Source organism: Cyprinodon tularosa, unplaced genomic scaffold, assembly GCF_016077235.1.
Source record: "Cyprinodon tularosa strain WSP-4 unplaced genomic scaffold, ASM1607723v1 ctg24, whole genome shotgun sequence".
NCBI classification, from domain to species: domain Eukaryota; kingdom Metazoa; phylum Chordata; class Actinopteri; order Cyprinodontiformes; family Cyprinodontidae; genus Cyprinodon; species Cyprinodon tularosa.
In genome coordinates this window covers 1,787,847-1,814,669 of record NW_024038896.1, presented here as the reverse complement: position 1 = coordinate 1,814,669, position 26,823 = coordinate 1,787,847, and the positions used below count along the sequence as shown (strand labels likewise).

The window sequence follows — 26,823 nt, the reverse complement described above, 5'->3', positions numbered from 1 at the left end:
TTACAATCCTGCCTCCCAATATTATTTCTGTCGGAGCCGCTCAGACCCCCACATACCGGCGTTGCGCCGACAGAAGGAATCCATTCATCAGCAGCCTCTGGCGGGTCGCCTCCTCGCGGTTTACCGCGGCGGCTGGTAGGTGTTTTTTCATCTAAATAATCCGATCTGCAGGCACCACAATAATAAAAGCGAACATATTCTGCCGGCAGATGTATATATTTTAAGTTAATTATGCGTTAATAAACTGTTTAAGAGGAGCAATCAGAGCGGTCTGTGTCATCAGCGCTGTGTCTCTCTCCCAGCCAGCTCCCAGATCAGCTTCTCTGATTGGTTGACGCGGCGCGTCGAGCAGCAAAAATTCAATTTTTCCATCTCGAGCAGCAACGCGTTTGCAGCGCGTCACGCGCGTCAGATGCCAAAACGCGCCCGACGCGCTGCTTCAGCTGCTCAGACGCGCTGCGCTTGCTGCTCGAAACGCGCCGCGGGACCTTTTGCTGCGCCTTGACGCGCGTCAACCATTGACTTTGCATGTAAACTCGCTGCTTCTATCTCGCCAGCTTCCCCCGGTGTGAACGCAGCATCAGGAGTTCATTTACCTGGAACTTTTCCCGGCAGCTGGAGGCATGAAAACATACGGACACAATGCTCGAATTAAGTCATCCAAACCTTGTCCGGTATATGCTATATACAGAGATACATTCAATTCATCACTTTAAAGTGTTGTCAGAATACACATAATAGTGAGGGAAGAGCATCCCTCGGGTGGTTCTGGGCTTCAAATGTGTTACCTTTGGATGAACTCTTGGAGAGCTGAATACATTTGCAGAGCCCCTGCTGTACCTGTGGCTAAAATCAAGAGGTGTTGACAGAATAGGGAGAAGGAGGGAGACGTGCAGGGGGAGAGGAGGGGGCTAAAAAAAAAGGAAAATCTGGCATTTTTGTCACATTGTTTCATTATCAGTTTATTGGAAAAAAACAGCCTCCTAAAACAGGGATTTGGACAGATAATTAAATGGCAACGGGATGGAAACTGTAAAATCGGGATGTGAAAGTGCATATTGTACAAACATAAACAAATGACAGGGTTGTTTATGTGGGGAGCAGGCTCAAGATAGAAGACAAAGCATCTGGTTGTCACGTACCATTAAGTAAAAAGTCACCGGGTAAATTGCATTGCGCTGTTGCAACCTTCAGAGTCTTAACACCTCAGCTGGCAATAACACCCTCAGAAATAAAATAACTCACTAAGGAGAATTTTTTTACTTCCTTGCTGGCAAAAAAAAGAAGAAAATTCTCTCAGACATAAATGGGCTGGGACACGCTGTCTGTGGCTGTGCTTGACACATTAGAGGCACAGGAAGTTTCAGGTTTAGATGACAAGTCCCGAGTTCAGAGCTAACAGAGAAGCTGTTTTGCCTCTTCAAAAGACTCAAAGCGGCACACATGAAAGTAAAAGACAGCAAATGACTTAAAACTATGGATGAGATTGCACAACACATGACATCTGGGTTTCTGAATGCAGTACATCAGCTACACATCATCGTACGCTGCCAAAGGGAAAAAATACACAAAAAATGATTCACATATCAGAGTGATAAACAACAATGACAAGAAGACACCTCCTAGTAGCGCAACTTGATTCAAGAAATGTGATTATTCTCAAAATAAGATAGAATATTGGTTATTAGATCTTAATTATGTACTCATTAGATACTGACAGTGGTGACATAGGGGGTAAATGCTAATGTATTAACTTTTTTTCTGTATCATAAATACACCAACAAAGGTTTATGTATCCAATCACATCAAGCAATATAAAAACTGCCATGTTGTGTAGTTATGTTTGTTTATTTTCTTGTATCTTCTAAAGTTCAGATGTTTTATGTTTAGTCATGCTTATAGAACTAATAGTAAGCTTGTCCCACATCATATCACATAAGAAGTGCAATTATACATTAACATACATACACAATGTTTAATACAGTATATACTTAAATGTGGAAGACAAAAAGTTTAGAAATAATCATATCAATTCAAATAAAATTCTGTGCACCTTTAGAAATCAACCAACAGACACAATATGTGTGTAAATTAATATTAGTATGAGTGCAGATCTTCAGTGAATGCTTCAGAAACTGTGTATCCATCAGATTTTTCTAATGCACATTTTGAAGTATGGCATCAGAAAAGCTTGATTAGGATTAATGTGCAAAACGGGAGATGGAAGCACTTTTTTAGAATCAGCTCTGACATAGTAAACTCATCTCACATGGCTTATCAGCTGTTTCTGTTGTAGTGTCTTCCCTGATGTTCCAGTTATGCATGTTGGTAGAAGCATTGCCATGACTATCTGACATGTTAATGTGAGAGCAACTTGCCTGGTAGCAACACGTTTATTAAAACTTTCTCCATTACTAATCTGTTGTCATTGTCACTACCCGATCCATACCAGTAGCGGGATCCGTACCATCAGCTCAATTGTGCATGCGAAAGCAGATATACATCCCGGTCGCCCTCGATTTTATTTTTTATTTTGTAAAAAAGACCTAAATTATGTTTTTCACTCACCAAAAATAGTTAGCATACCAAACTATAATGTGTTAAAGATTAGTAATGTATTTCCTGAGAAAATAAACGCCTTCAAATCCTTTCTGTTTTATCACTCGTCTGTGCTTGATCTGTACCGGAAATGGGATCCTATGCTACTTCCGGGAGCTAACTTTTTCGGCTTTGGATTTAAACATGAATCCTGTCTTTTTCAGTTTTATGCAATCCTTTCATTTTAAACTTATGGAATATAGTGCGTAACCTAAAGAAAGAAACAACTAAAATGCAGATAAAAATGGTTTAATCATATTTTGCCGGACTGCTTTGAGCATGTCTGATGATGACGTCAGACAAGCAGTTTAATAGAGAAAATGTAAAAAGCATCAAAATTGTCTTAGAAAAGTCATAAAACATGTTTAAAAGATATGTATTAGCATTCTTTAGTGAGTTAAGGATAGATATAAGTAATTTTAATACGATAATTAAAGTATTTATTGAATGATGGCACGGATCATGCTTCCGGGACAGATCTGGTAGTGACAGTCAGTACTAGATTGACGTATGACAATATTACGCTTTGCGGTGCTTGGTTGATTTGAAACACCATAATTAGCATTTCCCTTTTTTTTTTTTTTTTTTGAACTTTTATGGTTTGCCTAAAATTCACATTTCATTTGGATGGAAATAGAGCTAGAGGTTTAGTAAGAGAATAAGTAAACAGAGAGCACCATAAAGACTAGCAGGCAGCTTTGGGATACAGTTGTGGAGAAGCTTAAAGCATTAATAGAGTAAAAAAAATATATATATTTATTGCAAATAAGAATAGCAAGCAGACAGAAATGTTAAAGGATACCTAGAAAAGCAACTCAGTGGTCCATTCATTACTCTAGAGGGGCTGCACAGATTCACAGCTCAAATGGAAAGATTTGTTGGCAGAAAAAAACTTTCAGATGTGAGCTGCACAAATTTAGCCTTTTTCTAACAGTGGCAAAAGGAAAAATGATCATAAGAAGTTGAATTTAAAGCTTTGCTTATTAAATGAAGCTAGTTATAGTTGATTCTCGGATTCTCTTACAGAGATTATCTAGATGTGGACACAAAAATGCCAGAATTGGTTCTACTAACTAATAAATGCCTAGGCATGCCCTTTTTTTATTTTTATACACAATGTGAGGATTGTTTACCATTTTCCATTAACTTGGTAATTGTATGTTACTTTATGGTGGTCTGTCATGGTAAAAATCCTAAAACCATGTCTGAAATCTGTAAAACATGATGAAATGTGTTTAGTATTTAAGGCGTATGGATCATTTGTAAGGCAGTTTACATACGCATTTTACAGAATTATAGTGTTTTAAACAATAAGTGAAATGTGATGGTAAATAACTCCAAATAGGATCAACCTCCTTGTTTGTTTATAGAAAGGTGAGGGATTAGTTTTGATAAGAAACTGAAAAAAAAACAAACAAAAAAACAAAGCTTCATTAGAAAAAATTCAGAGAAATGGAGACAATGCAACAACAAACCCTCTTCTGACTGCTTCTTCCGAGTTTTGGGTGGGGTCCCTTTCACTGTGGAGTGAGGCCGCTGTAGGCGGGGGGTTGGGAGCTGTTGAGCTGCAGCTTAAGCAAGGCTGAGCAGGAGTGGGGGGCTGTTTGCTAGACTGCCAATAAACTGAGCATGGGAATTTTCTGAAAAGTTGAGAGAGTCACATTTCACATGTTATCGGCTGCACAACAAAAGAGTGGGACAGTGTGAAAACATAACATCCTGCACGAGCTGACCAGTGCTCCATTCAAAGCCTGCAGCATCTGCTTTCATCCACCTATTGTCTCTTGGGGAAAATCTGACTCACACGATGGATCAAATAGTCTCACTTGCCTTGTTTTGCTTCACTCTTTTGCACTCACTAACCCCATTTTTTTCCCTACAGATTAGCTATGATTTCACAGCAATTTTTTTTCTTCCTCTTTTGAGTGATGCTATGCGTAGGCGTGCCCCCAGCTTGCAATGAGGGTCAACAGAGAAGGTTGTTGTTTATGCTGGTGTCACAGTGGATCCATCAGAGGAGGACACAGTTGCCCCAAGGGACGGAACTGAAAATGGCTCTATGGTGTTTTAAACTTGAAATGCAGTAAAGGACATTTGAATCCCAATCTGTTGTATTATATTATGCTATCTCCTACTCTTAGTTCTTACTTTTAAATACTTTCCAAAAATAAAAGCTACGTATGAAGAGAAAACATTTGGAACAATGCAGCAAAGTATGATCAGATGAGACCAACATTAGTTGGACTTGCTCTAGAATATACCTTCTGAGTGGTGAAACATGGTGGTGGTAGCATGGTGGTGTTTTAAAGCTACAACAGAATGGTTCAGATTGGAGTATGTTTATGTTTTATCCCTAATTTACACTGCATCAGGTCCACTATGCAAGGCAAGAAACTTCACAGCAAATATGAAGCCATCGTAATCAGTAGTTAAATGTCAAAAGAAGGAAAATACGAATCAGACATGTTACCATGCCTTAGAGAAATTTAACCAGAGAAATGCAAAGCACAATATTGTTAAATGTTTATGTTATACACTTGACTGTAATAAAGAAATACAGGTAGCAAACTAGCATGGACCACAGATCAGTAATAGACCATGGTTTTAATTAAATTGTTGCAATTAAGCAAGTTACACTTGCTTGATCATGTCTACTAATATTAATGATATTACATGCCATCCAGACACGTCAAGAGAGAACTGATGTAATTATCTTCTATTTCAGAACTTATTGGAAAAATTTGCTTTTCATCTCCTCTTGTGCATTTTTATTTATTTTTTGTAAAAGTAAGAAATCACCTCAAATGATTATAAAAACATTTTTGCTATATGTCGTAAGGTGAGAAATTTTGCTGTTTCATTCAAGGTCTTGTGATGCAATATTTCTGCCCTCGGCTCACAGGCAAAACTCGTCTCAGTTCTCAGTTTTTTAGGGCGCTTGAGTTAGACCCCAGTAAATTAACATAAATCACATAGCACAAATAGTACAATGAATGATCACAGTATCCAAATATTTAAAACAATTAATTAAAGATGGCTAGATTTATTGAAAGTCTTCTGTATATTAATATATTAAGAAGTTGCATACATTGGATCAGAGGAGGCCATATCAACTTAAAATAAATTATTAAATGTACCAAAAAAAGTGATTGATATAGCTTCTCCACACTCAGTGTACTCATCCATTGAAAAGTATCTGGACACCAACATTTTTAAGCATTTCAATTCATAGAATATGTTGTTTTGGTTTGATTTCTTTGTTTATTACTTTTATTGAACAATCCGTAAATCCCTCTTGGAGCACTTCTGGGCTTAGTGCCACAGTAGAGTGAACATGGTGTAAATGTGGGTTTAAAGTGGCCCAGTCAAAATTCCGTCCTAGATATTGTTTACAATCATTGTAAAACTGAAAAAAAGGATGTTCTCAAAACTGAGCTTAGATTTATTGAAAAAAAATAGTGCTGTGTAAAAAGTATCTTTCTGTATGTGCAAAATTGGTAAACATTTTGTTACGATAATTATCATTGATGAAACACAGAGCTTTCCTTTAACAACTTAGATCAGTAATTTCTTTGAAATTTTGGCTTAACAAGGTATTAAATAAGCATGCATGCAACACCTTTCAGATTTTTATATATAATAAACAAAAAAAACTAAATGTTTATAATTGTTTCACAGGTTCAAAGTTATGCATCAAGCAATTAGGCCAATGTTAAGAAAAAAAAGGGTTTAGAGAGAATAAGCTGCTGTTTGTAGCATAGCAAGATTGTGCTGCTTTCAATGAAAGTGAAGAGCGTTTAAAAAACTCAATACAGCGTGACAATAACATTTAACATCAATCCATGTTTTACATGTCGGCTTGTATGCAAAGTCTGCCAGACATAAATTTTATTATCTGCATCAGTCTGTAACGGTACTTGCAAGTACCTACAACTGCAAAGTTGGTAACCGCACAGAATGAATGCAATGATACCATAATCAACTGCATTACACTTCATGGATAAAAAATTTTCTTATGTACTCAGTCTTGTACTCATACTCCTCGTATTCTACTTTATCAAAGACCAGGTCATATTGCTTTATCTACTTTATCAAGACCAAGACATATTTGGAGACAGTAAACTATAAAAAGGAGATGAATGAGTAGATATTCTGCTGAAGTGATAGGTTATAAACAACTCAATGTACCATTTTTTTATTTATTTGTTGCAGAAGTAACAGGATGTATTGCAAATAAATGACCAATCTGCCTACAGACATGAAGAGGTATTTTGTAAAGTTGAATTTTATTTTATTTTAAGCATGATTTTGGGGGGCTTAGGACTGCACATCTAACCCCTTGAACCCTACGGACCCACCGGCGGGTCCAGCTGCTACATGACCTCGTAGTTTTACCAAACCCCCAGTATTGATGTAAAAAACATATTTGGCACAGTTTGGTGACATTTATGGATAAATGTGCCAAAATGGCCTCTCCGCCTAAGAAATTTCTCACTGATACCATTCTAAAATAAATATGATTCATCTGATTGAGTCCAAATTTGGTATATTTTTACACAACATTTAGATTTGAAAGTCTGTACTACTTTTTTGTGCTATAAATACTATTTTGGTAGTGTTTTGCATTGTTTATTTCAAAGAAAATTTTGGCGAGGTTCAAAAAATGCAAAATATTTTGTATTTTGTCCCTAATATTTCAGGCAGGGTCAAAGCTACAATGGTGCTGACACCAGAAAACCATTCTATGACATCTTACCTTTACAGACGTACCAAAAGTTTCTTCTTAAATCTAATAGCTTTGAGGCCATAAGTTATTTACTTTTGTGTGTTTTTGTCAGGCAGAAATTTATTTATACCCCCTTAGGGTGTAAGAGGCTAAATGTTGTTTTTGAAAGAAAGACACCATTGCCCGTAGGTTTTATAGAAATATATAGTTTCTTGTTTCCCTTAGATTACAAAGAGCAGTGCATAGGATGTTGGGTTTTACAAATTCAGAAAACACATTTTGTGTCTTTCCTTCATTCAATTTAGATCACATTATAAACGAATACATTGATAGAGCTAATGTTGCAGTTTAAAGGCTAGGTGTGTATTTTGGCATCAGCAGGGAACTTAGTGCCAGCTACGTGTGGGTATATGGAGCCTAGGCGGAAGTTCAACTGAAGAAACTGCTCTCCTACATCCACCTACGACACAGCCAATGAACTTTGAACCACACCTCCACGAAAGCCAATCGGCATCCAAATCTCATCATAAAAGGCCTCCGATCCGCAACTTGTCTGCTGCCTGGTTGCGTTTTGTGACTTCATTCAGATGACCCACCTCCAGCCCCTCCTCCACCATTGTAGCTAAAACTTCATCACAGTTCATTACTCCAGGACTCTTACTGCATTCTGGGTCTCATTTCAACCAGTCCAGCAGAAGACCGCCATGTTGAACCTGGTTCTGCCAGAGGTTTCTTCCCAACAGGGAGTTTTTCCTCTCCACTGTCGCTTCATGCTTGCTCATCATGGACAGGTTCTCTCAACCTGTGTTTTCGACACTGGACTTTCATCTTCCAGGTGCCTGAGTGAAGCTATAGTATCAGCTCACGCAGTCCACTGGATCTCCCCATAAAGCTCAGCATACCGCCACGCTTACCAGCAGTCTACAGACTGACCAACTTCATCTATCTCCACACTGCAAAAAACATCTAGAAATATGTAAAAAATGGCTTAAATTAAGTGTATTTACCCTTAATTTGAGCAGGTAAATAAGATGATCTGCCAATGAAATTAGTATTTTTACTCCTAAAACAAGATAATTAGATAATATACACTTAAAATAAGACAAAGCAATTGTTTTTTTACTCATTTTAAATGTAAATTGTCTTGTTCCATTGGCAAAGTGTCTCACTTACCTCCTCAATTCAAGAAAAAATGCACTTAATTTGAGCAAAAATTACTTATTTAGATTTTTTGCAGTGCACTCCACCACCAGTTTCAAGCCTGGGGGGAAACAGCCCTATTCTTTGCTCCTGTTCCTGCATATCTATCAAAATTGAGCCCTATGTTTCTTGCCGAAGTCTGAGTGCCAAAGACCAAGTGATTGTATCAATAAGTTTCTTCCAATTGTCTTTTCTCTTCGTGTGAGTTTTTCAGATTGAATTAAAACCAGACTACCCACATGCAAGATGCAAATAAATGCACCTAATGACTAAATAAACAACAAATTAAGAACTCAATTAAGAGTTTGTTAGAGTAAGTCAGTTTATTTTAAACTGCAGTGGAGAATTAGCCAAGTGTCTTCCTTTAGCAGAAACCCAATTTGCTAACGTCCTGAGGGGTCAACACCCAAGCTGAGTTCTGCTACTATCTCCCACAATATCCAAAGTGTTTGAGGAAAACCTATACATCAAAATTATCACATTGGAAGTTTGGCAAATGCTGATAATTTATTCACACATGGAATATAAGTTGGGGGCAGAATGCCGCAACAGATCATCCTCTCCTTAGCACTAAATGAGACCAGAACCTGTAAAGTGTTGCCAGTCAGATTAAGTGCTCATCAAAAGGGTATGATATAAACTCTGTGAATACAGCCTAATATAATAATTTCACTTTCTTTGACTTCCACGCCTATTAGGTGGTTACTCTGCCCAGGAATGTTTTACTTATTCTGTTATTTGTAAATGTAATATCACAGGGCAATTACTGGTAGTCCACACTATCCTACTACATTTCCTTTTGTATATAATCCCAACTTTCTAGTAATCTCCCAATGGAAATGTAGCAGTGAAATAGTATATATTAAATGTATTATGATTTTAGGGGATGTTAGCTCCTCTCAGATGGGCTGTAAGTGTCACATTTTGGGAGCAAATAAATTGGATTTCTGCTTTAAAAAGGTGACAAGAGTGTAATTTATTGTAAATAAGATATACAAAGTTTATAATGCTTTCACAGAACCTCAACGAAAAAATCTTAAACATGTTCAGAGGAGAAAAATGTTAAATATCTGGGGAGTATGTTTGAGGTGGTCTTTAATAGGGCTGGAAAGATGTGCCTTTCTTGCAGAGCAGTGTTTACAATGCAACTAGAATGAACCACTGCTTAATAATTTAATAAATTAAATACTGATAATAAGAATAATACATTATTGTTATGCTAAATAAAAATGTCTAGAATTACATCTCCTTATCCCTTTAACATCCATGTGTGACATTCACATTTAGAAATTTATTTGTTGCTGTGAAAGAACACAGCACATCATCATATTCACCCCTGCAATTGGGTGGGTGCAGCAGCCCTATCTTGCAGAAGCTCCCAATCAGCTGAGCTGTGGGCTGAAAAGAGTCACATGCCTTATCTAGGTTTGTTTTGTTTTTTGGCTTTCCTTTTTTTTTTTTTTTTTCTTCCACGTGTCAAGATACACGACACAGGGGGGGGCGGGACCATAACAAACCCTGATTGGCTGGCAGCGTGTCACCAGGTTAAGATGACTGCTTAATGTTCCAGGCTCATTTATGGTATTATTTTCAGTAAAAAATACGGGATTATTTCAAGAAACTATGAAAATGCAGCTTTTTAACATGCAATACAGCAAAACGGGCTGTGATCTGAACGATGATGTCATCAAGACATCTAAATGAAAAACAATATAGATGCATCTTTGTCCTCTTGTTTACCTGACACATAGATGTTCTTATATCTCTCTCTATATATATGTATATAAAGGATAGATAGCAATTACCTAAATATTAAACACAGCTTCATTACTGTTGTTTTTAAGATTTTTTTTCATTTGTGAGACGTCTCTTCTTTGTTTATAATTTCAACCTCATCTTTTAATATCAAATAAACAAAACACTCAATTTTGAGATTGAAAAAAACAATTTTTTTTGTATCTGGCATTTTATAACCTGTCAAAAATGTCTTGTTTGCATAACAACAGTGTGGGGCCTTTCACAGGGCGGTCCGATGATGAAGGCGTGGCATTTAGAGACAAGGAGGAGGAGAGAAAGAAAAGGAAAACAAACCCTTCGCTGCCATCAGAACTAAATGGTTGTAATGCGAGGAGGTTCATGGCTCCCCACCGCTTCTGTCCGTAGAAATCAAGGTGACGGCAACTCGTCAAGATACCACCGATAACAACGGAAAACGCTTTTCCTGGCGGTGAGTGTGCGGTCGCTTTGATGTTGGTAGTCGCGTGCGCGCGCGCGTGCTGCGATCTGTTGGAGCGGAGTTTATAAACAAGCGGAGCGGGCAGCCAACATGCCCGGGCACAGATACGGCGACAAACGGATTAGCAGGCGAGAGAAAGCGGTTTCATAATTGGATTTATTTGCAGGTGTTATTTTAATTAATTATTGCTAAATGTCCGGTTGTGAGCAACGGAGAAAAGGGGGATAAAGTAAATGCTGCGATTCAGCATCTTCCCGACACATGTTCACCGGTGTTTTGGGCACTTTTCTTCTATTTGAAACTTTTATGCAAATCTCTGACAATAGTTTCAGAGTTAGTTTAGTGTACTCATTGTAAGGACAATTATTAGAAACAGTTATCGCAATTTATTCTCTCAGGGTTCTGTGAATTATGGTGAGACTTTGCCCGAGATGAGAAAACGTCATACAGCCTCTTGAATAATATCCTGCTGTGCGCAAAATTAAAGGTAAACTAGTTTCCTCTGCCACTTCAGACGGATTACAATCCGTGTCAAAGTTAGTTAACCGGTTATAGAACCAATTCACTTTATTAACAGCATTTTCTGTCTGCCTGGTGCCTTTGTTGACATGTTAAACCCGGTTTGCTGTGGATGTTGTTCTGTCGATGATGAGCTGCGCTCGTGCTCTGACGCGTTCGAGCTGTCCGAGATTTCATGCAGCTCGCGCGGTCAGAATCGCAGTCCGAATCAAGTGATTTCTACATCTTGGCATAATTAATCTAGTTTTGTATTTTAGTCTTCTCTGCATCGTTAATTTTCCTGATAACTCGGTTAGATATAAATAAATAAGTATTGCAATAAATATGCAATACTTTTATCATTTATTAATTTTGTTTGCCAGTGAAAATAAAAAAAATAACATTCATTTAAAGATAACAGAAAGTCTTCGTAGTAATATGAAAGTAGGAGGTGAAGTTGAGTCTCAGCTTTGCATTTTGGAGAGCACAGATGGTGCAGCAGAGGGAGCCACTTAGTGCCGGGGCTTGGAGCCTCTGACCATCAGTATGCTGGCTGCCAGGCCTCCCCTGCAGCCCCGGGGCGGTGTGTGTCTGTGTGTGCGTCTGTGTGTGCGTGCCTTTCTGTGTATCTCCCTGAAACCTCCCTGTTTGTTTTTCTGTTTGTCTGACGCTATGGCAATAGTGGCAGTCCTCTGATGACTGCCAGCGGAAGTTCAAGACAGGGCTTGCTTTGTCACTGACACGCAACATAAGTGCACATGTTGATATTGTTACAACTCTCCACTCAATTGTCTTAATTTATACCTGTAGAGAAAGTTAAAATATTTTTGCAATAGTTTTGGAGCTGCTAAAGGTTGTACTTTCCTATTTTTATTCCAAATCAGTGTAATTTTTAAGGGATTATTATATTAGTGCTGCAAATTAATGCATGCAGATTACATTAATGCATGCATTCTTACACTTTAACTTTCTTTAAGCTCACCTTAATCTCTTATCCTTTTCTTGTTTTGCAATATGACATCATGGTAAAATAAACTTTCACAATGAGAAGCACTTCTTGAGCTGCCCGCTCGATAAACACAATACCAGCGTTTCCAGTTTCAAGATTTGCATTCACCCTGCCTGTTTGTCTCCGCTTTCAGGACAAAAAAAAAAAAAAAAAAAACAAGGAGAAAACAAAATTACTGGCACACTTAACAGAATTATATAACAGTTGTTTCCAAATTGGGCAGCAAGCCAACAAGGAAGAGAGAGTGCACGCTCCTGCCTCCAATAGACAGAGTGAAACTGGTTATCTCCGTCATGAAACGGTCGCTGCAGGCACCACAATCAACTGGTGGTGGAGCTGAGAGTTTTGGTTTCACTCACACTCTGATTGCCACTGTGCATGCCTCTGGATAAATGGAAACAGATAAACATCTACCTGGAGACACAGAGGTTTATACAGATGATAAAAACCACTGCTGCAGATCCTGATCATTGGAGAAGCAAATTACAGGGAATTTTCTGTCACAATTGATTCATTACTCTAAAGGATTGGTGAAATATGCTTAAGGAATGGAGCAAATCCTTAAATCCTCCCCCAGCAGGCTGCTTCTACATGATTGGGTCCTGTTCAATTTTATTCTGGCCTCCTCTGTGTCTACTGTCTTCCTTCATGTATGAATTTCAGGAAACTCACCGTTCATGCTGTGCTTGTTTGTTTTTATTGCTATGTTAATCATTTAAGCCTCTTACCGGGAATTGTAAGAATGATTTCTCTTTATGTAAGGCATATCGGATGAGATCATTCCATCTGCCACAAGCAAAGTTTTCACTGATAACAGGATTATGTTTGGTATTCTAGTTCTCCCCTTAAGAAAATCCCCACTACCCTACCGAGTGTAGGCTTTACATTTCAGTTTTACACCATTTCTATAATGTTCTAAAGTTTTCATGCCGTGTATCCCCCCTCCCCCCCACTGTTTTCTCATCAGGGAGTTTACCGCTGAGGCGTTGGATGGATGATGAGGAGGAGGACATGTCACTGCCCATCTCACAGCTCAGGGTATTGCCCTTTGAGGACGTCAGATACGAAGACCGGGCTACGCAGATCGCAGCCGGACAGACCCTGGCTGCCGTCACCGCCGCCGTGGCGGCGTCGCAGGGCCACAGCAACAACGGGATCAACACGCTCCCCTGCAGCATACACTTGCAGGCTCCCATACCTTTCAACGGTAAGGAGGGGAGAGACGATCTGTCCCTGATCAGGAAAGAAAAAGTGACGAATGAGCAGCATAGCAGCATTTAATCACACATCTGTCTGGTTTCTCCGCCTCATAAAACTTCCTGGAGTTATCAAAAGTTATCAAAATTGTTTATTTTCTTTTGGCATGGTGTCATTCGATAAGATGAAATCTTTTAAATCATTCGTTTTTCTACTAGTGAAATAAAACTCTGAATACTTACAGCAATAGTAATAACACTTTATGAGTGTGAAAGCAAACCCAGAACCTTAAAAAGGAATATTTGAAACTATTTTTTTTCCTCTTTACCAAAATTAAATTTATTGTGTAACGCACTATAAATACACATCTAACTAAATTTATACATTAACTGTATTATGTGGTTTCCTTTCAACAGAGTTTTCTTTTCATAAGAGTTTTGAAAAACTTGTATAAAAATGGGTAAAAACCGTCCCATAGACACATAAAGTTACATGCCCACGCTGACACGGCCGTCTTTCTAAATCTAATAGCTTTTTCCCATGTCTAATCAAATTAATGTGACGTCATGCAGAGTAAATTAAATGAATGTTGAAGCAGCTTGTTTGTAGACTCAGAATGAGTGTATAAGAAGTACCTGTTGTTCTGGGTTTAAAATCATCAGTACATGAAAACACCGCCTGTTGTGACACGGTCGCTCATTGTAAACCAACCGGTAATGGAAGTCACACGCTTGGCTCAGCGCCACCCCTCCTTTGCAAACAAAGTCCACTGTCGTGCGCGAAGTACAACTGCAAGGCATTCTGCACATGTTGACAACAGAAAATGTTTTTCTCTCACAGTGGCATGGCTGCAGATACGCGTGCCAGAGGTGGCGAGTGAACTCAGTGACAGCCCAACAAAAGCAGGCCGTTCACTGAGTGTTTTTTTATTCGATTTGGCGTTTGAAGTTGAACACCTGTAATCAGCTTTCTTCTTTTTTTCCTTTAGACTCTTTTATTAATCCTTTGGATTTTTCAGGTCACATCTAAGTAATCTATAAACTTAAAATTAAAGTAAATGGTTCACCAACATGACCTCTTTTTTATCATTTAAACTAACCATTTCATTGGCAGCTGTGATCACGATACAGCTAAAGAAGTCAACTTTGTAGTGATTGGCAGCTCTAAAGATGGTGCCTACATTTAGTAAATCTTAGATAAGCCCAGTTCTTATACATACAGACTTTGCGAGGTCTGTCAGTTGGCCCACAGGTAGTTATGAGGTTCTTATAGGATGATAAACATTAGCATTTACACCAAAAGTGAAAAACACACATGTATAATATTCTTTATTCCTGTTTGTTCTAAAATTATGTACCAGAGGGATTCTTATAGACACAAGCTGAAATGAGTCATTTGTAGATAAGCTTCTCGTAACTTGTTACCTGTAGTTTTAAAACATCATTCAAGATTGATGGAGACTGGCTTATTTTTTTTTACCCCATTGACCTTGTCTGTGTTTAAGGAAGTGGAAAAGAGTATAAGCCGTCCCCACTAGCAGCAACATGTAAGGATGGGGCTGGACTGCTTTATTCTAAGGGAAGGGGGTGTCAGGTCCATTGGCGCTGTGTTGGACATGTCTAATGTCTAGTACTGCGAAAGTTGGACATTAAAAGTTCATTTGGTTCTGGCGTGCTAGAGCAGGGATACAAACAGAAGCTGCAGGATAGGGGCACTTGAGGACCAACATTGCCTGCTCTCCTCCTACTTTTAATCTCAGAAAGACCTCAAAAAGAAAAAAAGTAAATTTTCTTTGTGGGGGTTTGTTTTTTTGTTTTTTTACCTTGGTATGTTTTGATACTGGCAGTTGCTACTCAAAGGAATAAAAAACTGATTGGCTTTATTTCCTTATTTACATGACCTTGTATAAATTACATTCATGTCTTGTGGAAGTAGAATAGAATAGAATAGAAAATTGTCCCACAATGGGGAAATTGTAATATTTACAGCAGTACAGAGATTATATATAAAAAAAAAAAAGTAAAAGAATGAGTAAGAAAGTAAGAGTCAACCTAATAATCATTTTAACAGATTAGTAAGATATCTAAAAGAGGAAATTGTTTGGCATTTAAAGATTACAATAAAAAGAAGAAGAACTCTTCTTATGGGGAACATGATTCACTCTTTTCAGGCAACCCTGGATTGCCCTTACATCTTCCTGTTCAGTTTGGGCCTATGGAGGACCGGGGAGAAAGACAGATCGCTGAGGAGGAGGACAGAGGGGAGGAGAACGATAGAATGGCACAGAGGCCCCACGTGGAGCCCGTCGGGATGAGCATTGAGGTCCAACTTGGTCGTAAACTCCGGGAAATTGGAGACAAATTCAACCAGGATCACGTCGAACTGGTAAGCTTCATTATAGAGCAATGATGTCAATCCACAATAAACCAGCTCCTTTATATCAAATAAACATGCCTGTGATCCTTTAGACAGCTTGTGGGTTTTGGGCAAACTTTGGGAATGATGATAAATATTATATATTTGACTGGTTGTCTCTGACAGGCGGTTGAACAAGCTGTTTATTGTCCTGCCTGAGCGTCAGTCTTGTTTGTAAAGGTTTGATTAATAGGAGCAGCTAAAGATGCCTATCAGCTGCCCTGACTGTTGTTCCACTGAAGCTCTTTAATAACAAGGCGTGGTTTTTACAAAGTGGTTTTGTAGAGAAGGTGACAATTTACATAAGAGGAAAAAAAACAGTAGAAGAGAGATTGAAACAGTGGTGGTTTTAGATTAAATTTATAAGTAGGGACTGTATTTTTTTTTCATGGGGCACTGAAAAAAGAAAAGCAAACAAGAAAAAAAGACGTGAATGCATCATTTGGTACAGTAAGTAGGCCACAAAGTCAAGGTTACAGACTCCTGATCTAACATATAACTGTCATCCTATTAAGCTTAAAGCTAACTGCAATTTCTAAATACGGTTAAAGGTTAAAGTGAAGTGTAAAGGCAAATAATTTATGTTTCTTATATCAGCACATGTCATCCTAACTTTATTTAGTACTACGCTACGAAAACTGATCTTGAAAAAAATGTCTTAAAATAAGTGTATTTCCCCTTAATTTCAACAGATGATTATAATGAAAGAGTATTTTTCTATCTAAAAAACACAATAAATAATTTGCACTTGAAATAAGTTAATGTAGACTTTTTTTTTTATTTTAGACATAAATTATCTTATTGTTTCACTTACCTGCTCACATTAAGTCAAAATACACTTATTTCAAGATAAAAATGTACTTAATTGTATTTCAGTTTAATTGTGCTTTCAGTACAGGGGCCCTAATAGGGGTCAGGTCCTGTACTACAGGCGCACTGTTGGCCCCTGTCTAGAACCGGCCCTGGTTTTAATGACATTGCAAAGTTAGAGAGGCAGAGCAGGTGAGATCGATACTATTGCCACCAACATTAGCGCACGTCTGTGTCTGGGTAGACTTAGCCGGCTGTTTATACGCTCTTCTAAAAATAGAGTCTGACTCACACACTTATAGACACAACCAGCAACATGACGGCTACCCACAATACCTCACTTGTCCCGCTGCCTGCCTCAGCCTGTGTGTGTGTGTGTGTGTGTTTTGGTTTGCATGTGTGACTCTCTAACAGAGAGATAAGAGAGAACTTTTATTTTTTTACTGATTTGTCTGGCGTCTGAGCTGGGATTGGTTTCTACCCCTTGGAATAGAATATTCGATTGGTTGGATTTTCACGAATGGCCCATTATTATACCCAATAGCTTCTCTGTGTTGCTATTGTTAGACGTATCTGCTTGCTTTCCAAGCAGAACTTGCCCTTATGTTGAAGATTAGTGGGTTTTTGCCTGGGTAAAGCAAGTTTTACTTGTGGTTATGCTCACTTCCACCCTGACATTAAAAGAGAGGGCCAAACATGCATTTTGTCTTAATGGTTTTGGGAATAAGGATAAAAAAAAAAAAAGAAAAGGCCAACAAATTGCACACTGTTCTCTGTTACCTATAAAAAAAAAAGCGAGTGCAGAAAGATGAGCTTCACGAGAAACACTAGGGTACTGTTTAAATAATCTTAGCAGTGTGGAATTAAGGGCAATTAGAGACAATTAGGGTTAGATTTAGTGGTGCTGCTTAAAATCAGTTCAGTCTACTGGTTCTACATCAAATAGCCTGTGGCAGAGTCTGATTCTTCAGCTGGTAGGGACCCTGATGAAGAGTGCTTATGCAACAAGCTGCAATATCTACGGGTGGCAGTTCCAGTCCCTCAAAGGCTAACGGGAAGCAGGAGATTCCCGGATGCTTTTGAACTTGATAGATGAGGGCACATCATTTCTTATGAAAACCATGGAGCTTGGAAAGGGGAGCATCGCTAGAGACAGCTGATTGGGTTTTTGTTGGTTTGAAAACAGTTAAGCTGACTTACTTAGGCTACGTTCACACTGCAGCCTGAAGTGACCCAAATCCAATTTTTCTGCCTATATGCGACCTGGATCTGATCTTTTCACGGCAGTCTGAACTACCGTACATAGATTTGATTTTTTCCAATGCGACCCAGGCCACTTGACTATGTGGTCCTGAATCCAATACGAATCTGATCTTTTCAAAAGTGACCTGTGTCTGAACTCAGGTCGCATTCATCGTCATTAATACCTGACAATGGTCACTATTCTGGGTCTTGCTATGAAGAAGCGGCAGCAAAAACAATAACCATGGTGGACGATGATGCGGAGAGCAGTATTTATGTTTAACCATCTTGAAAAGATTGAGTTTTTATGGTTGGGAAAGATCGCTAGATGCGCTCCGGCACTACCATCCATGTTTACTTCCATAAACACAGAACACACTGGCCTGTGATGTCATTGCGTCCTCCACTGCGCATGCAGGACATTTGCGTTATATGCCTGCAGTTCACACAGGAGATCACATACAAGTCGCATATATTTGTAAGGGTGAACGGCAGCGAAGAAAAATCGGATTTCGCAAAAAAATGCAATTGAGCATCAAGGCCTGCAGTGTGAACGTAGCCTTATTGTCTGGATCCTATGCACTGAGATCCTTAGATGTTATTACCTGTAATACTGACCTTAGCTGTTGCTTACAGATGTTACTTTCCCGGCAGTTTGTAGGATGAATGAATACTAAACAGAGCAGCAGATTTAGCTGATTTCAGTCCTTTAAAAAGAACTCGAGCTGAAAATTTCTGCATCCGTGTCTGCATTTTAACTCAATATGTTGTGTAAGTTTAGACCCATTGTTCTCAGCTGAACAGCACCTTTTTCTGCTGTTCGAGGCTATTATTTAGCGTAGACATTGTCAAACTATATAAAAAACAGCAAAAGATGTGGCGTTTTGGTAGATGATGTGTTAATATTTCATTTTTACATAGAAAAACAATGTTTTTGGTTGCTTTAAGTTAATTAAACTTGATGTGCATCCGACTGGATGTTAATCTTTGGTTGCATAAAGGACTCATTCAGGTTTCCTCCTAACCCTACTGCACAGGGAAGTACCACTGATATCCACTCTGCAGAACAGAAACAAAAATAACTTTTCCTTCAGAGAAAGCAAGTCCTAGTGTGCATTTTAGCTATGTTTCCTAGACAAACGTATTCTTGTGGAAACAATAATTTTGAGTCATATGGATCAAATTGTGCATGTTAAAGTTCTGCTGTTGACTGATATTTATTGATGTTTTTTGTCTCTTACAGTTCGTGAGGCATCAGAGACAGAACCTGCCTGTGTGGATGCGCCTTACAATTGCCCTCTTTGGATTTTTGTTTCCAAGAGAGGCTCTGGTGCCGCGGCTAAGAGGAGAACAGAGATGAAGAGACTTCCATCTGGTTCTTGTTCTCTAAATTGGACTGAAAGCGAAGAGATGGCACTGTAAGATGGAACGACGGGTTTGGATTTTTCTTGTCTAACTGAATATAAGGATGAGATGAAGAAGATAGCAGTCACCGCTGGACGGAGACTGATTACGTTTTTTTTTTGTTGATTTGTCTTTTATTTGTTTCGTTTCGCCTCTCTGAAAAGAAGCCATTTTGTTTTGGAAGAGATATTTTGGAAATATTTGTAAGATAACCTATTTTGTACAGCAAACTGCTCTTTTTATCTGGTGTGTCGACTCCTGAAGGACCTCCATCAGTCCAGGGAATGCCTTACTCTCTCCTGCAGCAATCAAAATGCCGTTTTGCATCAACAATATCATGCAATAGTGAGAGAGTTTAAGATTAAAGTTTGGGTAACATTATGTTGACAGACTATGGAGAATTCTTTGAAGAACTTACTGACGCAAAACTTTAAAGAAAGACTCAAGGCACATTTTTGAGTTATTCTGCTAAAGACAAAAGAAAGCCCTGTACTTGCCGTTCACCTCTCCGCATTGGCTAATGAAAAACTCTGTTTAGATGCATATTTAAATCAGCTTGCAGATGGAACTCGTTAGCGACTCCGTCTGCAGCAGTGATCTACGATCCACTGCGCAGTTTCAGACACTGTTAAAAATGTACCTACTTGATTTGTGCCTACCAAAGAGATTCTGGGCACACAGTTTAAAGATCCGACGCAGTAAACTTTTGAGTGTCAGGTGTCTGGCGCCCCCCCCTTTTGCAAATCCTGAAAGCAAACAAGCACAAACAAACACAGACGCAGAAGCTTCACTTAGTCTGGGATTATGATCAGGGATCTGGGAACAATCACCTGAAAGGCTTTGGATAAAATGCCATCGTTTTCCAAGCGTTCAGTCTTTCAGCCTGGCTGGATTGACAATCACAAATTCTATACTTTGCTGCGCTGCAGTTCAAAGCCAGTGGATCGGATGTATCAGCAATCACTCCTGGGGGGGTTGTTTACCCCAGCTGTAAATCTTTCAAATGCCCGATGTCTCAAACTACCAGCTTTACTTCTGTACAGTTTAAAAAAAAAATCTCTGGCAAAGGTAGGAATGCGTTAACACCACCTTTGTGCAGCAACTTACACCAACAAAGCCACTATTTGTGTGTGTAAATTCTGGAATTTGTCAAAGATTGCTCCTTTTGCAATATTATAGTCATTATATAAACATATGAAGACACTGATTGTTTTTTGTTTTTTTTTCTACCTTCTTTTCTTCAGGGAGTACTCTTAGCACCCATGTAAATCAGACTCATTCAGCTGGATTTGAAAACGAAAAGGTGAACATGAAGTGTGTTACATGCTGTCAAGTTTTTCTGTTTTGTTCGCTATGAGAGTTAGCCGAGTTTGTTTCCTGCAAACACTGAACGCTGAGCCAGTAGAAGATGGTTTTGATACACACTTTTCGCCCATAGATACACTCACTGAACTACTCCCTGTTCCTCTAGAAGATAAGTTTCATTTATGGTTCATTTTGAAGTAATTTATTCTAATTTATTTTGTGCATAACTGCTCAGTGCTACTGTATAGACGCTGTCTTGGCTTGTACGGTCCTTTTTCTGCTCGTCGTCAGGGTGCGTTCAGTTTTTAAAGCCTGCGTGCGAGTAGGTTGGACAAAAGCCATGTGCCTCATGCTCTCTCACTCTTTCATTCTCGCGTGCAAAATGACGCGAGTCGTTACAAATCGTGCTAAACGACAAGACAATCAAAAAGCCAAAAAAAAAACATGTGCCTTGTGATAAATAAGACCTGCCCCGACTTCATCCTCATCAGCACTTGGCATAGTTTACCTTACAGTTCTCCTGTTCCGGCTCTCCGTTTCACCAATCTCACATAAGCTCGTGAGGCACAGGCTCAACCTTTGACAGCTCTCAGCATGAACGGCGACCCTTTTCACCATGCCGAGCCCTCTCAAAACCACAAGTGACTGTTTTTGCAACATGAACTGTAAAAAAGGTTTCCTTTTTTTTTAATCTGTATACTGTATTTGCACCTATTCTGTTTCTACTATTTTTCTGAAACTCCCACTAGATTGCTGAAAACCTTTTTACGATCTGGGGTTACCTGGATTGGCCAGTCTAATCTGGGATTTTTTTTCGAAAATTTGGTACTGCATTCTAACGAGGCTTCGAAGGGGAAAATGAGCCACCGCTGTGCCCAGCATTGCATCTATTTAAGATGGATTGAACAGCCACTCGATCTGAGCCTGCCGTTATTTTCCACTGTTTCAACTTTGGCTCAAGTGAGACGTTTCTGTTCAATCCGTCGGTGTCTTTGATATGGATATCAATTTGTTTGGAAAAGAAAAAGACTGTCAAGTTATGTTGTGATTTGTAGTTTTTTTTAATATATACATTTGACATAAATTTGACACACCAGTTGTTACCTTTATAAAACCAATTTTACATACTGCTTTTTGTAAGAAGAACTAGAAAATGATGTTTTTGGTTTTCTATGATTGCAGTTTATAACAAATGTCATTATTGATTTAGGATATTGCCAAGTCTGCTGTGTCACTCAATTAAAGGGCTTTTTAATATATGTAAATGGAGTAAACATGCATGTCCAACATTCCCGGAAATGAAATCTATATCCTAAAAGGTCTGAATGTAACTTGAGTGGGAATCACAATATCTCTTTTCTACGTGAACTGAACAGTTGCATTTTTAAACTACTGCGCTCGCCACGCACGAAGCCTGAACGTCTTCATCTTTTGCTGTCTTTGCTTTCAGAGTGGTCTCAAGGATTACACACTGGTGTGTCCTAATGAAGTGAGACCCAGTCCAGATGTAGCAGTTTTTTTTTTGTTTGTTTGTTTTTGACGAAAACATCGGCTGTGTTATCTTTGGGACTGCTCTGCATCTCCTGTGCTGATTTTGAACCACGTAGGACACTGGAGCGATGGAGGGATTTAGAAGGACGAGTACAGGGGGGATGTTTGTTCTTTTCTAGTGCAATATGCTGTACATAAGAGCTTGGCTCACCAAATCTTACAATTTCTTCTTAAATTTGTTTTGTTGTTAAATGGGTACATTGCTGTTTTGATTTCTAATAAAACTTTACGAACTACTAACATGTTCTGTGGTTTATTTTGATCCACACAAATCAAAACTGTCACCTAACTCCTTTCCTCTTTTTCATACAATTCTATGCTCTAAGGGGGTTGTGTGCTGTTTGGTTGGACTTAATCTTAGGATGCTCAACTACAGAAAAGTTAATTCAAGACAAAAATAATGGCACTCTTCTTGAATAGAATGCACACAAAATAATTTTGATTATAGTGCTTTTTTTAGATGATGCCTAACCTAAAACTCACAATCAAAAAAAATCACAAAATTGTAAAAGTTACTATTTGCAGCAAAAAATCCCTAATTTTAATTGGTTAATATTATTTCTAAAATTCAATTTAAGAATCAGATGTAGCTCCATCTGGCAAAAGACAACAAAAATTTTTTTTTTTTTATCAGAACAAGAATATAAAGAATAATAAAAATAACTCAAGAACTAAATAATCAAGATTTTGCCCTCATTGTGGGATATTTTCAGAGGAATATTGTATTCAGCTTCTTAAATACATGCTATAAACAAAACTATGTCAGATACAAACACACCTAGCATTTCATACAGGTTTGATGTGTGAATTTATCTCTCAAACCTTCCTGTAAAATATTTTAACCGTGTTGCAATATTTGCCCTAAAGGCTGTTTTTGTATTTACTCCTATGACGTTTCTAATTTTTAAGTGAATTCTAGATGTGCTTTTCAACATTTTTTGTCGTCCCTAATTCAATGATAGCAATATTAGGAGGAATAGGGCATTTTTTGTATAGAGAAGTACATCTTGTTCACTTTGCAAACCTAGTAAACCAACCACTCAGTCAAGCACTAAGACACAAATACCTACGGGATTATGAATAAGGATAAGGAACTATGTAAAGACTTTATGTAATACTGCTTTGATAATTATTCATAATTCACTTCAAAACAAAGAGCTTTGATGAAATAGGCTGTTTACAAAGCTGATCATTGAATTAATTCAATTCAGTTTATTTATAGAGCGCCAATTTACAACACATGTCATCTCAAGGCACACTACAGTTCACTAGATCATCCAGTCAATTTGATTCAAAGTTTTCTATCTAAGGAAAACCAGTTGATTGCATAGAGTCATTGACTCAAAGGCAACCCTTCACACTAAGCATGCTTGTTGTAGCTACAGTGTTAATTGTAGACAGAATTAAAGAGAAAAAATGTGAGCAAAAAAATAAGAGTAGAGTAAAAAAAGGAAAAATAAATCTTAAAATAAAAGTGTTGATCCTGCCTTGTGTCCAGCACTTATTTGGTGAAATGGAGAGGTAAGGACACTGAACAGCTTCTCAGCCCTTAAAGGGCAAAGCAGAGACACGCATGAAAAAAATACACTCACCGGCCACTTTATTAGGTACACGTGTCCAGCTGCTCGTTAACACTTAATTTCTAAGCAGCCAATCACATGGCGGCAACTCAGTGCATTTAGGCATATAGACATGGTCAAGACAATCTCCTGCAGTTCAAACCGAGCATCAGTATGGGGAAGAAATGTGATTTGAGTGACTTTGAACGTGGAATGATTGTTGGTGCCAGAAGGGCTGGTCTGAGTATTTCAGAAACTGCTGATCTACTGGGATTTTCACGCAAAACCATCTCTAGGGTTTACAGAGAATGGTCCGTAAAAGAAAAAACATCCAGTGAGCGGCAGTTCTGTGGGCGGAAATGCCTTGTTGATGCCAGAGGTCAGAGGAGAATGGCCAGACTGGTTCGAGCTGATAGAAGGGCAACAGTGACTCAAATAACCACCCGTTACAACCAAGGTGGGCAGAAGAGCATCTCTGAACGCACAGTACGTCGAACTTTGAGGCAGATGGGCTACAGCAGCAGAAGACCACACCGGGTGCCACTCCTTTCAGCTAAGAACAGGAAACTGAGGCTACAATTTGCACAAGCTCATCGAAATTGGGCAATAGAAGATTGGAAAAACGTTGCCTGTTCTGATGAGTCTCGATTTCTGCTACGACATTCGGATGGTAGGGTCAGAATTTGGCGTCTACAACATGAAAGCATGGATCCATCCTGCCTTGTATCAACGGTTCAGGCTGGTGGTGGTGGTGTCATGGTGTGTTATATTTTCTTGGCACTCTTTGGGCCCCTTGGTACCAATTGAGCATTGTTGCAACGCCACAGCCTACCTGAGTATTGTTGCTGACCATGTCCATCCCTTTATGACCACAATGTACCCAACTTCTGATGGCTACTTTCAGCAGGATAATGCACCATGTCATAAAGCTGGAATCATCTCAGACTGGTTTCTTGAACATGACAATGAGTTCACTGTACTCAAATGGCCTCCACAGTCACCAGATCTCAATCCAATAGAGCATCTTTGGGTTGTGGTGGAACGGAAGATTCGCATCATGGATGTGCAGCCGACAAATCTGCGGCAACTGTGTGATGCCATCATGTCAATATGGACCAAACTCCCTGAGGAATGCTTCCAGCACCTTGTTGAATCTATGCCACGAAGAATTGAGGCAGTTCTGAAGGCAAAAGGGGGTCCAACCCGTTACTAGCATGAGGTACCTAATAAAGTGGCCGGTGAGTGTATATTCAAGCACACACTTATACTTAAGGGCAGCAGGAGTAACCAGACACAACAGCACATGCACAGGAAGAGCATACAAACATAATGGAGAAAAACATTCAGCTGTGATATGATTCCAGGACCTTCTTGCTGCAAGACAACAGATGCTGTGTTAACACCTGACCTGACACACTGTCAAAATAATAAAAAGGTCAGAAAAAAGCACTTAAAAACAATTAAATGAAAGCTAAACATGTTTGTCTAATATCTGGAAGTCCTTACTGGTGTTAATGATGATTAGAGACTATAGAATATGCAGTAATGCATAATCCTTCACTTCCCTATAAGTTAAAAGCTTAACTTTTTCGGAGCTAAGAGCTTACTTTGCATCACTTTTAAAAGGATCCTCATCCTAAAGGCCTTTTGTTAGTTTGCTGTTTGTTTACAGTATCTCTTTTTCTCCAATATAGTTATTCATACATCTCAACAAATATCATAAAGGTTCTCTTTAACATGACATCAGATGAATGAAATCATGCCTTTTGGTTGCAGAGGTATATCCAATGCATTATGGGGAAGTAAACTTCAAGCAGAGGCTTAACAAACAGGTATAATAGGGTTAAAGTGTGCTCTATTGGAAGTCAGAATAGAAAGACCAGTCCTGGATTGGAATGTACATACTTACTTGTCCCTTCAATTTGGCTAGGCCAAAATTGGTCATGTCTGTTTTATCTGAATTAATCCAAAGGCTGTTTTTTTCAACAACCCTCCGGTCAGCTGACATTTCAAAGATCCTGATGCAACATTAATACTCTATCCCTCCCTTTAGGCTTTGTAAGGTTCAAATCAATGGCATAGCAGCACATCATCCTGCTTTTATCAAATGTTTTGCATGCAGTCTGGGCAAAAAACTTGCATTATTTGCATCTATGATGTCAATATTTTCAGAGCAGGAGTCCAAGATGCATGTTTGTAGAATATGTTTTTCACACAAATGTCACTGTTTCTTTTTCTGTTTTTTGTCTTGTTTTCTCAATATAACACTGAGGGCCGGATCTATCAAAGGTTTGCGTGTATAAAAACGTGAGCTATTTCACTGCGCACGCTAAAAAATGTACAAACTGATCTATCAACAGCGTGCTAAAAGGATTTGGTCTTTAAAACGTGCTAAATAGCGCCTCTTATCCATTTAGTACTTTTTCTGCAATGAATATGCAATATGGGGCGTTTACATGCAAAAGTGCGTCTTGTGGGAGGAGAACATGTAAATATATTAATTTAGCACTCGCAAAGTGATTTATCAAACCTAAAAACAATTTTGCTAACGGTATCTGACTCTATATTTAACACGTTTCAAAAGAAGGTGCAAATGGTCTGTATCCGTAATTGCGCACACATGGCAGCGGTTATTGTCGCAAGAAGGAGACATCGAAATGAAACAAGGAGACGCAGAGAACGCATTTTTTCACTCCGTGTGAATATTTTTGGAATGAACGAGGAAACGATCATCAAAACATATCGTTTATCCAGCATTGCCATTTTGGAGCTGTTGGGGGAACTCCGAATGGATTTGGAGCCAGCCACAAGGAGGACCCACGCAATACCAGATATCACAAAACTCCTTGCAACATTGCACTTTTTTGCATCTGGGTCATTCCAGCGTACGGTTGCAGCGAGAGCTGGGATCTCCCAATCTCGTTTTTCAGAAGTGCTGTCCGAAGTGCTGTCCGACGGGGTCGGGGTTCTCCACCTGCGCCTGTGGCGCAACATGCCAATGCTGCGGGGATGCGTAATCTCATCCACAGTCACTTCTTGTGAGCCATTTGGTATGTGCATTTTTCTACAGGCC

The 26,823-nt window shown here is 38.9% G+C and overlaps 1 protein-coding gene across 1 annotated transcript; it reads left to right on the top strand.

The window, feature by feature from the left end:
* The first annotated feature begins 10,592 nt into the window (after window positions 1-10,592).
* bmf2 (BCL2 modifying factor 2) lies at window positions 10,593-22,431 on the top strand. The gene is made up of 4 exons (XM_038287512.1): window positions 10,593-10,751; window positions 13,235-13,474; window positions 15,635-15,849; window positions 19,175-22,431. Exons 2-4 carry the CDS (start codon window positions 13,258-13,260, stop codon window positions 19,289-19,291), a joined length of 549 nt encoding a protein of 182 aa, XP_038143440.1. The 5' UTR covers window positions 10,593-10,751; window positions 13,235-13,257; the 3' UTR covers window positions 19,292-22,431.
* Window positions 22,432-26,823: the final 4,392 nt, after the last annotated feature.